This window comes from Coregonus clupeaformis, chromosome 30 (genome assembly GCF_020615455.1).
Source record: "Coregonus clupeaformis isolate EN_2021a chromosome 30, ASM2061545v1, whole genome shotgun sequence".
NCBI classification, from domain to species: domain Eukaryota; kingdom Metazoa; phylum Chordata; class Actinopteri; order Salmoniformes; family Salmonidae; genus Coregonus; species Coregonus clupeaformis.
Window position 1 is genome coordinate 471593 of NC_059221.1, and position 15067 is coordinate 486659.

At 44.5% G+C, this 15067-nt stretch overlaps 1 protein-coding gene across 1 annotated transcript; it reads right to left on the minus strand.

Moving 5' to 3' along the window:
* Positions 1-606: 606 nt before the first annotated feature.
* On the minus strand, positions 607-13581 carry LOC121545973 (zinc finger CCCH-type with G patch domain-containing protein). The gene is made up of 7 exons (XM_041856930.2): positions 13443-13581; positions 12248-12873; positions 10727-10860; positions 6690-6854; positions 2573-2695; positions 1661-2102; positions 607-1266 (listed from the first exon to the last, which is right to left on the minus strand). The coding sequence occupies exons 2-7, from the start codon at positions 12820-12822 to the stop codon at positions 1128-1130; spliced, it is 1578 nt and encodes a 525-aa protein (XP_041712864.2). The 5' UTR covers positions 12823-12873; positions 13443-13581; the 3' UTR covers positions 607-1127.
* Between the last annotated feature and the right edge of the window lie 1486 nt (positions 13582-15067).

The following is a 15067-nucleotide window of genomic DNA, read 5'->3' on the forward strand; positions in this document are numbered from 1 at the left end:
CAACTCTATGCGACGGAGATGTGTTGCGCTGTCAAATGGTGGTCACACCAGATACTGACTGGTTTTCTGATCCACGGCCCTACCTTTTTTTAAAGGTATCTGTGACCAACAGATGCATATCTGTATTCCCAGTCATGTGAAATACATAGATTAGGGCCCAAATAATTTATTTCAATTGCCTGTTTTCCTTATATGAACTGTAACTCAATATACAAAGAACCTTACATCATAAATAACTACTCATTATTATTTGTAGATCAGTCAGTCACAATTTACCCATGATCCATTACGGTTTTGATCTTTTCAAACACTGCCATATAGGGAGAAAAAAACAATTCTCCAATTTCATTATTTAATAAAAAGAGACAATGGCAGTAGCTAGAAGCCGAGTATGAGAGAGGATGCGGGGGGAAGGGATGGGCTTCACTTCATAAATCTCAAAAGGTCTCTGAACTCCCAAGGTTTCAATCCCCAAGTCAGTCAAAAATCTAATTTGATGTGGGCGAGACATCACCAAAGCTGGCAGTCACATCTGTTCAAAATAATTCACCTTTCTTCTGACAAAACCTGTCAAAGCATCCTTAAGAATAACAAATATGAAAAGTGTTTCTTGGGATACTTTTTTTAATATCACACTTAGGTTTTGTTGTGCATGAGGTTTATATTTACAAATAATGGAAATGTACAGTGAGTTCTGAAAACATTGGCAAAATAATTATTTTTTAAAAGAAAGCTGTCCATTCCAAACTATATAACATAAGAAAAGGGTTAGTTACATTGGTGGAAATTGAAAAACGACATAAGAGAATGATGGACCTCAAATCAAAATCTGTCATATCCACATATATGTAGCTGTCTCATCCATGATCAACAGTTAATCCAAGTGTGTCATGGCTCATCCTTTAAAAACAAGAGGGTCATCAGCAACTTAACGTCGCCATTTCATAAACAGAAAGAACTCACGCATGTAGCCAGTTAACTACAAAAAAAAAAAGGTAAAGCCCAACAACCAGAGGCCTTAAAACAGCCAAAGTCTTTTGAGTCAAATGGATTAAATAAGCTTAACAGGCACCTCTCTCAGGTGACTAAAATTGTTTGTGTGTTCTGACCGCTGGAGGACCGTGTGGTCAAAACTCTGTCATTTTCTTGTGAGTGTCAGCCTTCCTGTTTTCCCTCTGGGCTGAGAGCTCCTGGGCCTTCTGCTGGACCAGCAGGCTGCGGGCTGCAGACAGCTTCTCTTCCAGGTGAGTCACCATGGAAGAATCCCTGTGGGGACACAGAGGGAACAGTGGTTTAATAAGAACTACTTAGACATGGGGAGGAGTTGCTTTACAGAGACTTACACTATAGAGGTACATCTACAGAAGCAGAGTCGCTACAGAAGAAGAAATTCTGGAGGAGATTCAATAGAGGTCTAAGAGAGGGAGAGGCTGCATTGGGAGAATAGGGACTTACTATATTTGTGATTTGCTGCAAATCCTATACCCATCTCTAGCCAGCAAAGATCAAACTATCATTGACATGAGTTAAGACGACATTGTTTAACAACTATACTGCCATTCACATCTGATGCCCGGTGAAATGCTCCTGTATGGCTGTTGGGCATCCATCTTATGATGTGAGAGGCGAGGTGAGTTCCCAGGGTCCCTCCTTTCCTTACCTCCCAGTCCGTCGGCTCAGGGACTCTGTGATTTTCTGGATCTCCCTCTCCGTCTGGGCCACCCTCTCCGCCGCCTGGAACAGCTTCACGTTCAGGTTTCTCTTGGTGCTCTTCCCCCCCTTGTAAGCCTCCACTCCGGCCCCTTGAGATGATGGAGTATGTGGGGGAGGGGGGCCACCAGTGCCTCCTGCCTCAGGGTTGGCGTCCCCATTCCCCAGCTTGCGGTTCAGGAAGTCAAAGACGTTGTGGCACCCACCAGTGTTGCCTGCTCGAGCTTTTCTTTTTCTCTTATTGCGGCTCACCTGCTCCCCATCTTTGCCTTTGGCCACTTTGCTCTGTGTCTTCCTCCCAGTGAGCTCAGCACACTGGTCCAGAGATTTACCTTTGGGCAGGACCACCGCCAGCACTGGCTCCACCCGACCCTCTGACGTTTTACCCAGACCTGTTGGGCACAGATGCATCTACTATGAAATGACCACAGTTAAATTGCTTTAAACTTAGTGTACAAGTTTTATGGGACATTGCTTTTACTAATCCACAAATTTCACAAATCTAAGGACAGACGTAAAAGGGGGAGGCCCAAGACAACATTGCAGAGAACAATCAAGACTGAGCTCCAACAACATCAGCAGAGCTGGGGCACGGTGAAGAAGATACCCCGAGACTGACAGAAGTGGAGACTGTTGCTGCACCTATGTGCCAGCCGGTGAGTGAGTGTTTCACTAATCCTTGATTGTGAACTACCATTTTAATTTACAATTTTATTCAACAGCAAATATGTACCACAAGGCAATATGCATTTGATTTTAGAGTAGACCAACATTTTTCATTACATTGTGTTTTACAGTATTACTGCATACAACTTACCTGCATTGTCTCCATGATTGTTGACTGATAATCACTTATGCTTACCTTTCCCATATTCATATCCCATTTTGAGCATGAGCTTGGAGCCTATGCCTCGTGTGTGTGCCTCCCAGCCACCAAAGGCAGAAGAACTTCTCGACGGTGCCCAATCCTCCTCTTGGGTCAAAACTGACGGGTCAATGAGAAGACAAACTAAATACTTTAGCTACATGCAGGGCATCTGTACAAAGAAACGTTCTGCCAAGTTACTGTGCAAGTAGGTTTCATGTTATCCATTAATGTTTGTGGTTAGAGCGAAAGGAAAAACATTTGTAATTTACTTCCCAATTGAATCAATCAATAACATCCTCTATTTCTACATAAGGGTGATTCCATGTCAGCATGCCCCAAAATATTGGTATCTCAGATTGTTTCTTAGAGAAACTGAATTGAGAGGAAGGATGTTTAATATGCTTTTGACATTTTAAATCAAAGAATTTTTTGAAAATCATGATGAAAGTGGCCATTTTAGGCCATTTTTATGATCCGTGAACCGTACACGATAGAAACACCTTGGAGTATAATGAGAGGGGGGCATGCATAGCTCTCAAAAGGGCCTAAAATGGACACTTTCATCATGATTTTCAAAAAATATTTGATTTGACAAATGTAAAAATGTGTTAAAACAACCTTCCTCCCAACATAGTTTTTATGTGAGAATTGCCAAAACAATCTGTTATACCCAAAATAATGTCTGGCCATGCTGGGGTAGAATCGCCCATAACACAATGTCTTTAATGTGGCTGCATAACATTACATGGAAACCCTCAGACATAAAGCTGGGTCTACACCATAGAAATAGAATCTGGAATCTATTTATACTGAACAAAAATATAAAACGCAACATGTAAAGTGTTGGTCTCATGTTTCATGAGCTGAAATAAAAGATCCCAGAAATGTTCCTTACACACCAAAACCTTATGCCGTACGCACTACCCTCTGTAGCGCCTTGCAGTCGGATGCCGAGCAGTTGCCATACCGAGCGGTGATGCAACCAGTGAGGATGCTCTCGATGGTGCAGCTGTATAACTTTTTGAGGATCTGAGGACCCATGTCAAATCTTTTCAGTCTCCTGAGGGGGAATAGACGTTGTCGTGCCCTCTTCACGACTGTCGGTGTGTTTGGACCATGATAGTTTGTTAGTGATGTGGACGCCAAGGAACTTGAAGCTCTCGACCCGCTGCTCGGCCCCCCATTTTCCTGTAGTCCACTATCAGCTCTTTTGTCTTGCTCACGTTGAGGGAGAGGTTGTTGTCCTGGCACCACACTGCCAGGTCTCTAACCTGTTGCCTGTCTCATCTTTGTTGGTGATCAGACCTTCTCAGGCCTACAACCGTTGTGTCGTCGGCAAACTTAATGGTGTTGGAGTTGTGCATGGCCACACAGTCGTGGGTGAACAGGGAGTATAGGAGTGGACTAAGCACGCACCCCTGAGGGGAACCCGTGTTGAGGATCACGGTGGAAGATGTGTTATTGCCTACCCTTACCACCTGGGGGTGGCTCGTAAGGAAGTCCAGGATCCAGTTGCAGAGGGAGATGTTTAGTCCCAGGGTCCTTAGCTTAGTGATGTGTGTTGAGGGCACTAGGGTGTTGAGCGCTGAGCTGTAGTCAACGAACAGTATTCTCATGTAGGTGTTCCATTTGTCCAGGCGGGAAAGGGCAGTGTGGAGTGCAATAGAGATTGCATCATCTGTGGACCTGTTGGGGCGGTATGCGAATTGTAGTGGGTCTAGGGTTTCTGGGATGATGGTGTTGATGTGAGCCATGACCAGCCTTCCAAAGCACTTCATGGCTACAGACGTGAGCGCTACAGGGCGGTAGTCATTTAGGCAGGTTATCTTGGCGTTCTTCGGCACAGGAACTATTGTGGTCTGTTTGAAACATGTAGGTATTACAGGGCGATACCTACAGGGAGAAGTTGAAAATGTCAGTAAAGACACTTGCCAGTTGGTCAGCGGATGCTCTGAGTACGCGTCCTGGTAATCTGTCTTGTGAATATTAACTTGTTTAAAGGTCTTACTCACATCGGCTACGGAGAGCATGATCACACAGCTGTCCGGAACAGCTGGTGCTCTCATGCATGGTTCAGTGTTGCTTACGCCGAAGCGAGCATAGAAGGCATTTAGCTCGTCTGGTAGGCTTGAGTCACTGGGCAGCTCCGGCTGGGTTTCCCTTTGCAAGCCCTGCCACATCCGACAAGTGTCAGAGCCGGTGTAGTAGGATTCAATTTTAGTCCTGTATTGATGCTTTGCCTGTTTGATGGTTCGGAGGGCGTAGCGGGATTTCTTATAAGCGTCCGGATTAGTGTCCCGCTCCTTGAAAGCGGCAGCTCTAGCCTTTAGCTCAGTGCGGATCTTGCCTGTAAACCATGGCTTCTGGTTGGGATACAGTATGTACGTACGGTCACTGTGGGGACGACGTCATCGATGCACTTATTGACTGATGTGGTATACTCCTCAATGCCATCGGATGAATCCCGGAAAATATTCCAGTCTGTGCTAGCAAAACAGCACTGTAACTGAGCATCAGACCACGTTTTTGCTTGTAAGCAGGATTCAGGAGGATATAATTATGGTCAGATTTGCCAAATGGAGGGCGAGGGAAAGCTTTGTACGCGTCTCTGTGTGTGGAGTAAAGGTGGTATAGAGTTTTTTCCCCCCCTCTGTTTGCACGTGACATGCTGGTAGAAATGAGGTAAAATGGATTAAAGTTTTCCTGCATTAAAGTCCCCTGCCATTAGGAGCGCCGCTTCTGGGTGAGCATTCTCTTGTTTGCTTATGGTCTTAAACAGCTCGTTGAGTGAGGTCTTAGAGCCTGCATCGGTTTGTGGTGGTAAATAGACAGCTACGATGAAAACTCTCTTGGTAAATAGTGTGGTCTACAGCTTATCATCAGGTACTCCACCTCAGGCGAGAAAAACCTAGAGACTTCCTTAATATTAGATTGCACACCAGCTGTTGTTGACAAATAGACACAGACCACCACCCCTCGTCTTACCAGAGGTTGCTGTTCTGTCTTGCCGATGCACGGAAAACCCAGCCAACTGTATACTATCCAAGTCCTCGTTCAGCCACGACTCGGTGAAACATAAGATATTACAGTTTTTAATGTCCTGTTGGTAGGATAGTCTCAAACGGAGCTCACCCAGTTTACTCTACAGTGACTGCACGTTCGTCAGTAGCATGGATTGTAAAGGTAGATTATCCACTCGCTGACGAATTCTCACCAAGCACCCCGATTCTCACCAAGCACCCCGATCTGCGCCCCCCTGTATCGGCGTCTCCTCTTCATGCGAATGATGGGGATTTGGGCCTGGTCCGGGAGGAGCCATAAATCGTTTGCCTCTGATTCGTTAAAGAAAAAATATTTGTCCAGTCCGAGGTGAGTAATCACTGTTCTGATGTCCAGAAGCTCTTTCCAGTCATAGAGACAGTGGCAGAAACATGATGTATAAAAAACACAGAATAGCAGGAGTGGTTAGGAGCCCGTAAAACGGCAGCCACCCCCTCCAGCTCCATTAGTAACAAATGCAGACCTAGTGTAACCACGCCGGACAAGGACCTCCACATCTGGCTTCTTCAACTGAGGGATCATCTGAGACCATTCACCTAGACAGCTGATGAAACTGTGGGTTTGCACAACCTAAACATTTCTGCACACTGTCAGAAACCGTCTCAGGGAAGCTCAATGTCCCAGTTCTTTCGTGGCCTGCATTCTCATCAGACATGACACCCATTGACCGTGTTTGGGATGCTCTGATCCCGCCAATATCCAGTAACTTCGCACAGCCATTGAATAGGAGTGGGACAACATTCCACAATCAACAGCCTGATCAACTCTATGCGAAGGAAATGTGTCACGCTGCATGAGGCAAATGGTGGTCACACCAGATACTGACTGGTTATCTGATCCACGCCACTACCTTTTTTTTAAAGGTATCTGTGACCAACAGATGCATATCACTATTCCCAGTCATGTGAAATCCATAGACTAGGGCCCAAATAATTTATTTCAATTTCCTTATATGAACTGTAACTCAGTAAAATCTTTGAAATTGTTGCATGTTGCGTTTATATTTTTGTTCAGTGTATATGGTCTACACATTGTTGAAAGAGGTACCTACCTCTGGCGAACGCTGCTTCGCCATCTCCATTGTCATCGTCCTCCGAGTCAGAGCAGGAGGGCAGGTCATCTTCTCTCAACGGTGGGATGACCCCGTCAGCCTCCACCATGACGTTCTTCAGCAAGGCCGAGTCGAACTTCACCGTGTAGAAATCACTGTCGATGTCTACTCAGACAGAGGAGAGCATTTCAATCACCTTGGTTAGTGGAACACAGTATTCTGAGCTGACCAGATGTTAATCTTGTCTACTACAAAACATTGACATGACACCCAACATGATCTAACCAATTCGGGACTCAATAGGCTACATCTCTAGTAGTGGGTAAATTGGGTGAGATTGAATGGGTTTGAGAACGACAATGCTTGTTATGCTGTTATGGTAGGTCAGCCATACTCAACAGGTTCAATTGATTTCTCACCCATCTACACACAATACCCCATGATGACAAAGTGAAAACATTTTTTTTTTTATGTTAACAAATTTATTCAAAATGAAATACAGAAATGTCTCATTTATATACACTACCGTTCAAAAGTTTGGGGTCACTTAGAATTTTCCTTGTTTTCCATGAAAACATACATGAAATGAGTTTGAATAGGAAATGTAGCAAAATGCATAGGAAATGTAGTCATTGACAAGATTAGAAATAATGATTTTTAATAGAAATAATAATTGTGTCCTTCAAACTTTGCTTTCATCAAAGAATCCTCCATTTGCAGCAATTACAGCCTTGCAGACCTTTGGCATTCTAGTTGTCAATTTGTTGAGGTAATCTGAAGAGATTTCACCCCATGCTTCCTGAAGCACCTCCCACAAGTTGGATTGGCTTCTTACGTACCATAGGGTCAAGCTGCTCCCACAACAGCTCAATAGGGTTGAGATCCGGTGACTGTGCTGGCCACTCCATTATAGACAGAATACCAGCTGACTGCTTATTCCCTAAATAGTTATTGCATAGTTTGGAGCTGTGCTTTGGGTCATTGTCCTGTTGTAGGAGGAAATTGGCTACAATCAAGTGCCGTCCACAGGGTATGGCATGGTGTTGCAAAATGGAGTGATAGCCTTCCTTCTTCAAGATCCCTTTTACCCTGTACAAATCTCCCACTTTACCACCACCAAAGCACCCCCTGACCATCACATTGCCTCCACCATGCTTGACAGGTGGCATCAAGCACTCCTCCAGTATCTTTTTATTTGGTCTGCGTCTCACAAATGTTCTTCTTTGTGATCCGAACACCTCAAACTTCGATTCATCTGTCCATAACACTTTTTTCCAATCTTCCTCTGTCCAGTATCTGTGTTCTTTTGCCCATCTTAATCTTTTATTTTTATTGGCCAGTCTGAGATATGGCTTTTTCTTTACAACACTGCCTAGAAGGTCAGCATCCCAGAGTCGCCTCTTCACTGTTGACGTTGAGACTGGTGTTTTGCGGGTACTATTTAATGAAGCTGCCAGTTGAGGACCTGTGAGGCGTCTGTTTCTCAAACTAGACACTTGAATGTATTTGTCCTCTTGCTCAGTTGTGCACCGGGGCCTCCCACTCTTTCTATACTGGTTTGAGCCAGTTTGCGCTGTTCTGTGAAGGGAGTAGTACACAGCGTTGTACGAGATCTTCAGTTTCTTGGCAATTTCTCACATGGAATAGCCTTCATTTCTCAGAACAAGAATAGACTGACGAGTTTCAGAAGACAGTTCTTTGTTTCTGGCCATTATGATTCTGTAATCGAACCCACAATTGCTGATGCTCCAGATACTCAACTAGTCTCAAGAAGGCCAGTTTTATTGCTTCTTTAAAATCAGCACAACAGTTTTCAGCTGTGCTAAGATAATTGCTAAATGGTTTTCTAATGATTAATTAGCCTTTTAAAATGATAAACTTGGATTAGCAAACACAACGTGCCATTGGAACACAGGACTGATGGTTGCTGATAATGGGCCTCTGTACGCCTATGTAGATATTCCATAAAAAATATTTTCAGTCTCCTGAGGGGGAATAGGCTTTGTTGTGCCCTCTTCACGACTGTCTTGGTGTGTTTGGACCAAGATAGTTTGTTGGTGATGTGGACACCAAGGAACTTGAAGCTCTCAACCCGTTCCAACACAGCCCTGTCGATGAGAATGGGTGCATGCTCAGTCCTCTTTTTTCCCTGTAGTCCACAATCATCTCCTTTGTCTTGATCACGTTGAGGGAGAAGTTGTTATCCTGGTCTCTGACCTCCTCACCTATAGGCGGTCTCATCGTTGTTGGTGATCAGGCCTACCACTGTTGTGTCGTCGGCAAACTTAATGATGGTGTTGGAGTCGTGCCTGGCCATGCAGTCATGGGTCAAGTCTTTCCACAAATGTTCAATGGGATTCAAGTCTGGGCTTTGGCTGGGCCACTCAAGGACTTTCAAATTCTGGTTCTGAAGCCATACCAGCGTTGCTTTGGCTGTATGCTTGTGGTCATTATCCTGTTGGAATGTAAAACTTCACCCCAGTCTAAGGGCGTTTGTACTCTGAAGCAGGTGCTCATCAAGGATTTGCCTGTATTTGGCTCCATTCATTGTTCCCTCTATCCTCACCAGTCTCCCAGTCCCTGCCGCTGAAAAGCATCCTTATAGCATGATGCTGCCACCACCATGCTTCACGGTAGGGATGGTGTTAGATGGGTGATGAGCTGTGCTTGGTTTTCTACAGACATAGCGCTTTGCATTCAGGCCAAAGACATACATTTTTGTCTCATCTGACCACAGAATCGTTTGCCTTATGCTCGAGTTTGCCTTTTTGCAAACTCCAGTCATGCTGTCATGTGCCTTTTTCTCAGGAGTGGCTTCCGTTCGGCCACTTATCAAATAAAAACTTTGACATAAACTGTCAGAAACCGTCTCAGGGAAGGTAATCTGTGTGCTCATCCTCGCCAGGGTCTTGACCTGACTGCAGTTCGGCGTTGTAACCTACTTCTGTGGGCAAATGCTCACCTTCAATGGCCACTAGCACGCTGGAGAAGTGTGTTCTTCGTGGATTAATCCCGGTTTCAACTGTACCAGGCAGATGGCAGACAGCGTGTATGGCGTTGTGTGGGCGAGCGGTTTGCTGATGTCAACATTGGGAACAGAGCGACCCATGGTGGCGGTGGAGTTATGGTATGGGCAGGCATAAGCTATGGACAACAAACAATTGCATTTTATCGATAGCAATTTGAATGCACAGAGATATCGTGATGAGATCCTGAGGCCCATTGTCGTGCCATTCATCCGCCGCCATCACCTCATGTTTCAGCATGATAATGCATGGCCCCAGGTCTTAAGGATCTGTACACAATTCCTGGAAGCTGAAAATGTCCCAGTTCATCCATGGCCTACATACTCAAAGATGTCACCCATTGAGCACGTTTGGGATGCTCTGGATTGACGTGTACGTCAGCGTGTTCCAGTTCCCGCCAATATCCAGCAACTTCGTACAGCCATTGAAGAGGAGTGGGACAACATTCCACAGGCCACAATCAACAGCCTGATCAACTCTATGAGAAGGAGATGTGTCGCGCTGCACGAGGCAAATGGTGGTCACACTGGTTTCTGATCCACGCCCCTACTTTTTTTAAAGGTATCTGTGACCAACAGATGCATATCTGTATTCCCAGTCATGTGAAATCCATAGATTAGGGCTTAATGAATTCATTTCAATTGACTGATTTCCTTTTATGAACTGTAACTCAGTAAAATCGTTGAAATTGTTGCATATTGCGTTTATATTTTTGTTCAGTGTAAATGTTGTGGTTATCATGGCCAGATTACGTGCCCCGGAGCCTCAACCCCCAGGGGGCCCCCATTGATTTTGTTGAGTCACTCAGGTATCATACCTTGTCGTGCTGCTGCTCCAGTTTCTGCTGTTCTGCTATGGAACCCTGACCTGTTCACCAAATGCTACCTTGTTCCTACGCCGATAAATGACAATATCCATCCGGACCTTTGTCACATAGAAAATGTGTGACCGGACCTCCTCAAATAGCAGTTGAGTACCCCTGCTGTAGGTGATGGACAGTCAGTGACACACCTGTTATTTTGCCCGAGTACCAGATGCCATCGTCTTGCCTGGCCAAGCAGGAGGAGCCCTCTTGAAGGTTAGTGAGGTCTGACTCCAGGAACTCTCTGAGCTCTGACACATACACCACCTCGCCATGGGAGAACCTACAACACCAGAACAGTGGTCAGACGAGGGTCCTTACTGAGACGGCGTATCATAGCCAGTACAGGCAAAATAACATTTGGGAGAGTAATCGAAGGGTTTCAATTTAACTGAAAAGAATGCGCAAAAGACTGCATGAAAGCTCAACACCTCAAACGTTTTATGGCAATTAAAATGAAGTGGAAAACCAAGTGGAGGTTGAGGAAAAATAAGGGTGTATAATTTGACTGACAAAATAAGTATGTTATTACTTCATCAGTTACAAAGGAAATATATGTTCTGCTTTCCTTCCAACCCTGTAAAAAGACATCCGTGTGAGATCATAGATCGGTTTTCCATTAAAACGATAAGAAACATTTATAGAATTTAATGTGAATTAACAATGCAGCTGCGCTGAGCCAGCAACAGTTTAGGTCTCACGGTGCATCCCTTTCAGATGGTTAAGCATTGCACCTGTTCTATCATTACTGTACCTAAATTCTACCTCTCAAAGTTAACATTTCCTTCTCATTTAACTTCTTAAAGTATTGCCATTCAGGACTTCGCTGATGTAGCTTGCCTTTCTGCCATTTTTCCAATTGTTAATGACGATGACGTAGTGGTGGAGAGTAGACTACAAAATAATTGATGAGTGTCAAGATTTCTAAGATTTAGTATTTTTGGAACGGAGGAAACGGATTAGTTGCCGTACTTCCGAGAACACAAACACTCGTATCTTTCATAGCGATGGACGGAGAGAGAGGGAGGGGCGGAGAGAGAGGGGAGGGGCACAGTGTAGTCAGCTAACAGGCAGAACAGTGCACTACACCCATCTATCTCAATTTCTTGGCTTGCAATGTCTCGCAACTTCAGTAAAGCAGGGCCTATCATCAGTGAATAGGGTAGGATATTCTACACGCAACAGAGTAAAGACTGAACACACTCGCATCATTAGCGAAGAGAAAGAGCAGGGGTGTAATCATTAGTCCAAACAGTTGCAAAACATAACGTTCCGGTTTGCAACTAAAACTAGAGTTTATATTCAGGTAGGTCCCTCCCTGTTTCATTCCGTTTAAGAAATGTTTTACAACAGAATCGGCCTAATTAACAAGTCCCAGGCGAGCCAGCGCGAGGGAGAGAGAGGGGGCAGGCTGAAAAAAACGTGATGTGCAAGACATTACCAAGACATATGCGCGTCTCCCAAATTCACCAAAGTAACCTAAAGTTTGCCTCTCCCTCTCTGGTTTTATTTAAATTACATCACATTTCACAGGCCTACTGTCTAATTAGGCTATAGTTATCACATGTTTTGTGATAACTGCACTGCGATTTGAATTTGATTTCTGATTTTTCTCAACGTTAAGGATCCCAATTTCGTTTAAACGTTCACACCCTTAATAAACAATATACCTGCAGTTGTCTGCGAAGCGACACTTGTCCTCCAGGAAGAATGGGCAGGGCTTCATGGACTTCTGTGTGGGATGGACATACAGCACCCTCACCTGGGCCTCATTCCTGTCACAACTCTCTGTCCCCACGACCATTGCATTGTGGTACTCCAAAGTCCCCCAAGAGGTGCGGTAGGGTGCTCGCACTTTGGTGCCACTTAGCACGTCTACCTCTCCCTCTCCCTCGCCATCATCCTCCTCCTCCTCTCCCCTCTCTCTCATGTCTGAGCTACTTCCGGAAACCTCCCCCACTTCTGAGTAGAAGGCAGCGAACACATTGTCCAAGCCACCGTTAGCTGGTGTGCCTGTGGCTAGCGACTGGAACCCGTCAGCCTCTTCGAGAGTGGCTAGGAGCCGGCTCTTCTTGACTGACACTAGGCTAGCTTCTGTGAGCTCTATAAGCTGAGAGAGGTCTTCTTTCAGTTTTAGCAGGTCAGCCTGCTGCGACGGGTCCAAGCCGGCCAACAGGGCACTCTCCACCTGCTGCAGCTGGGCGCCGTAGGCTGTGATGGCAGCCTCCAGGGTTCCTTCGTCCATACTGGCCTAGGTGGGCAGCAGACACTGGTCAACATCTAGTTAGAAGGGAGTCTGTGGCACAAGAAAAGCTCATGAATAGATGTGTGTGTCATGTGTCCCATCATTAACATGTTGCATAACTTGGTCTGGATGTGCATCCATCAGCTACTAGTTAGGCTAGGCTATGGCTAGAATAGTTAGCTATCATGCTTAGCTATACAAACACCATGACATGAGCTCATCTGTGATACTGACAACAAAGATTAGCTGAGAAACACTAAACTCCGTTCTCTTATATCGAAAGCGGATATAGCTGAGAGAACAGAGTTGAGCATTCCTCAGTTAAACAAAGAGGAGCGAATTAGTCTACCTAGCGAACTAAATTAGCTAGTTAGCTAAAGGAATAAATCAAGAGGGGTAGCTAGCTAAGGTTACCTAGCTATATAACGTTAACATTCAAAGTAAATGACAAATCGTCAATTAGGAAGCTAACACAAATATGCTGCTATTTAGCTACACAGCTAGCTAATTCAATGAGAATCTAGCTAGCTAGTTAACAATTTATGCTAACTAGCTTTGAGTACCGGTAGCAAGCAGGCTAGCAATGCAATTAGCAAGCCAATTCACATCTTTATACTTACTCCGTGACATTCAACCCCTTGTCAACAAAAATGCCTATTGGGGGGAGACCTTTAAAGTCATGTTTCAAACCAAAAAGGAAAGAGAACACGTAACAACAATGGGGGAAATACAAGCAGGCTGTTGAAGGTGTGCGTGTGAATGAACTGTAACCCGGAAGTAATTCCTTTTCCACTGCATTCTCACAAAATAGAAGTATTTAGAAAGTATCAGTGGCGGCTGGTGAAAAATATTCTCGGTGGGGCTGTGCCATACTTTTTTTTTCCTGTAACCATCGCGATATATTTTAACACAAACTGCAGGACAGCAGTGCTCAGTGAAACATTCAGTAATTATTTAATGCCAATATTAAAAAGTTGAGGCATTCTTACACAAAAACATATTACACAAACCCAAGCCTTTCATTTGCATTTAAAGTGAACTTTTCACCATTGGTAGTAAACAGGCAACGCAACAGGCATGCTGTCAGAACAGAGTGGAAAGTGGACAATAACATGAAATTATTATAAAGTTTATAGGAAATCTTACACTGTATAAAAGGATGTATAATATAGAAATGGATATCAAGTGGATGAACTCAAACCTTTGACTGGAAGAATAGCATACAGTATTTTATGATCATACTAAATGTGACTAATTGTTAATGTGCTCCAGAACTGCAACAATTAATTGATACAAAACAACATATATACAGTAATATTAGCAAAGACACTATTAAGACTTTCTAGAGTACCATATATAACTGGATTTTTTATGCTAAGGTCAACTATATACAAAGAAACATGCGGCCAGAGCTGCTCTGTGTGTGTGTGTCTGTCATCTTATTTGTACAGGAATTTTGCCCGTCTGTCCTTCTGAGTGGCAAACCTCTCAATCACCCTTTGATTAAAGTCAGGAATGTCCCTGACAAGTTTCTTCTCCATGGAGAGCATGGCCAGAGCGTTCAGGCGATCCTGTGTCATGCTGTTTCTCAGGAAGGTCTTGATCCTTTTCAGTGTAGAGAAGCACCTTTCTGACTCAGCAGTTGTCATGGGTGTGGTGATGAGGATCTTGAGGAGGCTGGCAGTCTCTGTGAAAGTGCTCTGAAGGTTGTTCTCCATGAAGAACTGGTACAGGGGCACTGCACCACTACAAGCCTTGAACTCACTGTTCTCATAGATGAGGGACAGTTCGGTTTTGAGCTTGGCCTTGTTCAACATGGGGTACGCCTCCACGGTTGTTTCAAGCGCTGTATCGGGGAACTTCACACTGTGTTGTGGGAACAACTCTCCGTGCAATAGTGTTGCGCTGATGAGGTGCTGGGTGAAGGAGAACCTCTCTTTGGCATGACTCAGGATGGTATCACATACCTGTAAAAGATACATCATCAGCTTTAATTTGCAATTAAGCTATTTTGATGCAAGTGATCCTGACTGACACATGCCTATGTCCAACTCAAGTATATGATTACCAAGGTGCTGATTGTTCAGGGTTTTGGCTACATACTACCAGGCCTGAAAAAAGTTCTAGGGGGAAACACTGACAATTACATCACAACTTACCTCTATAGCCAACCTCTGTTGTTCTCCTGGTCCCAGCATCCTCCGTCGCTTGATGGGCTGTTGCTGCTCGTCAGATGCGCTGTCCC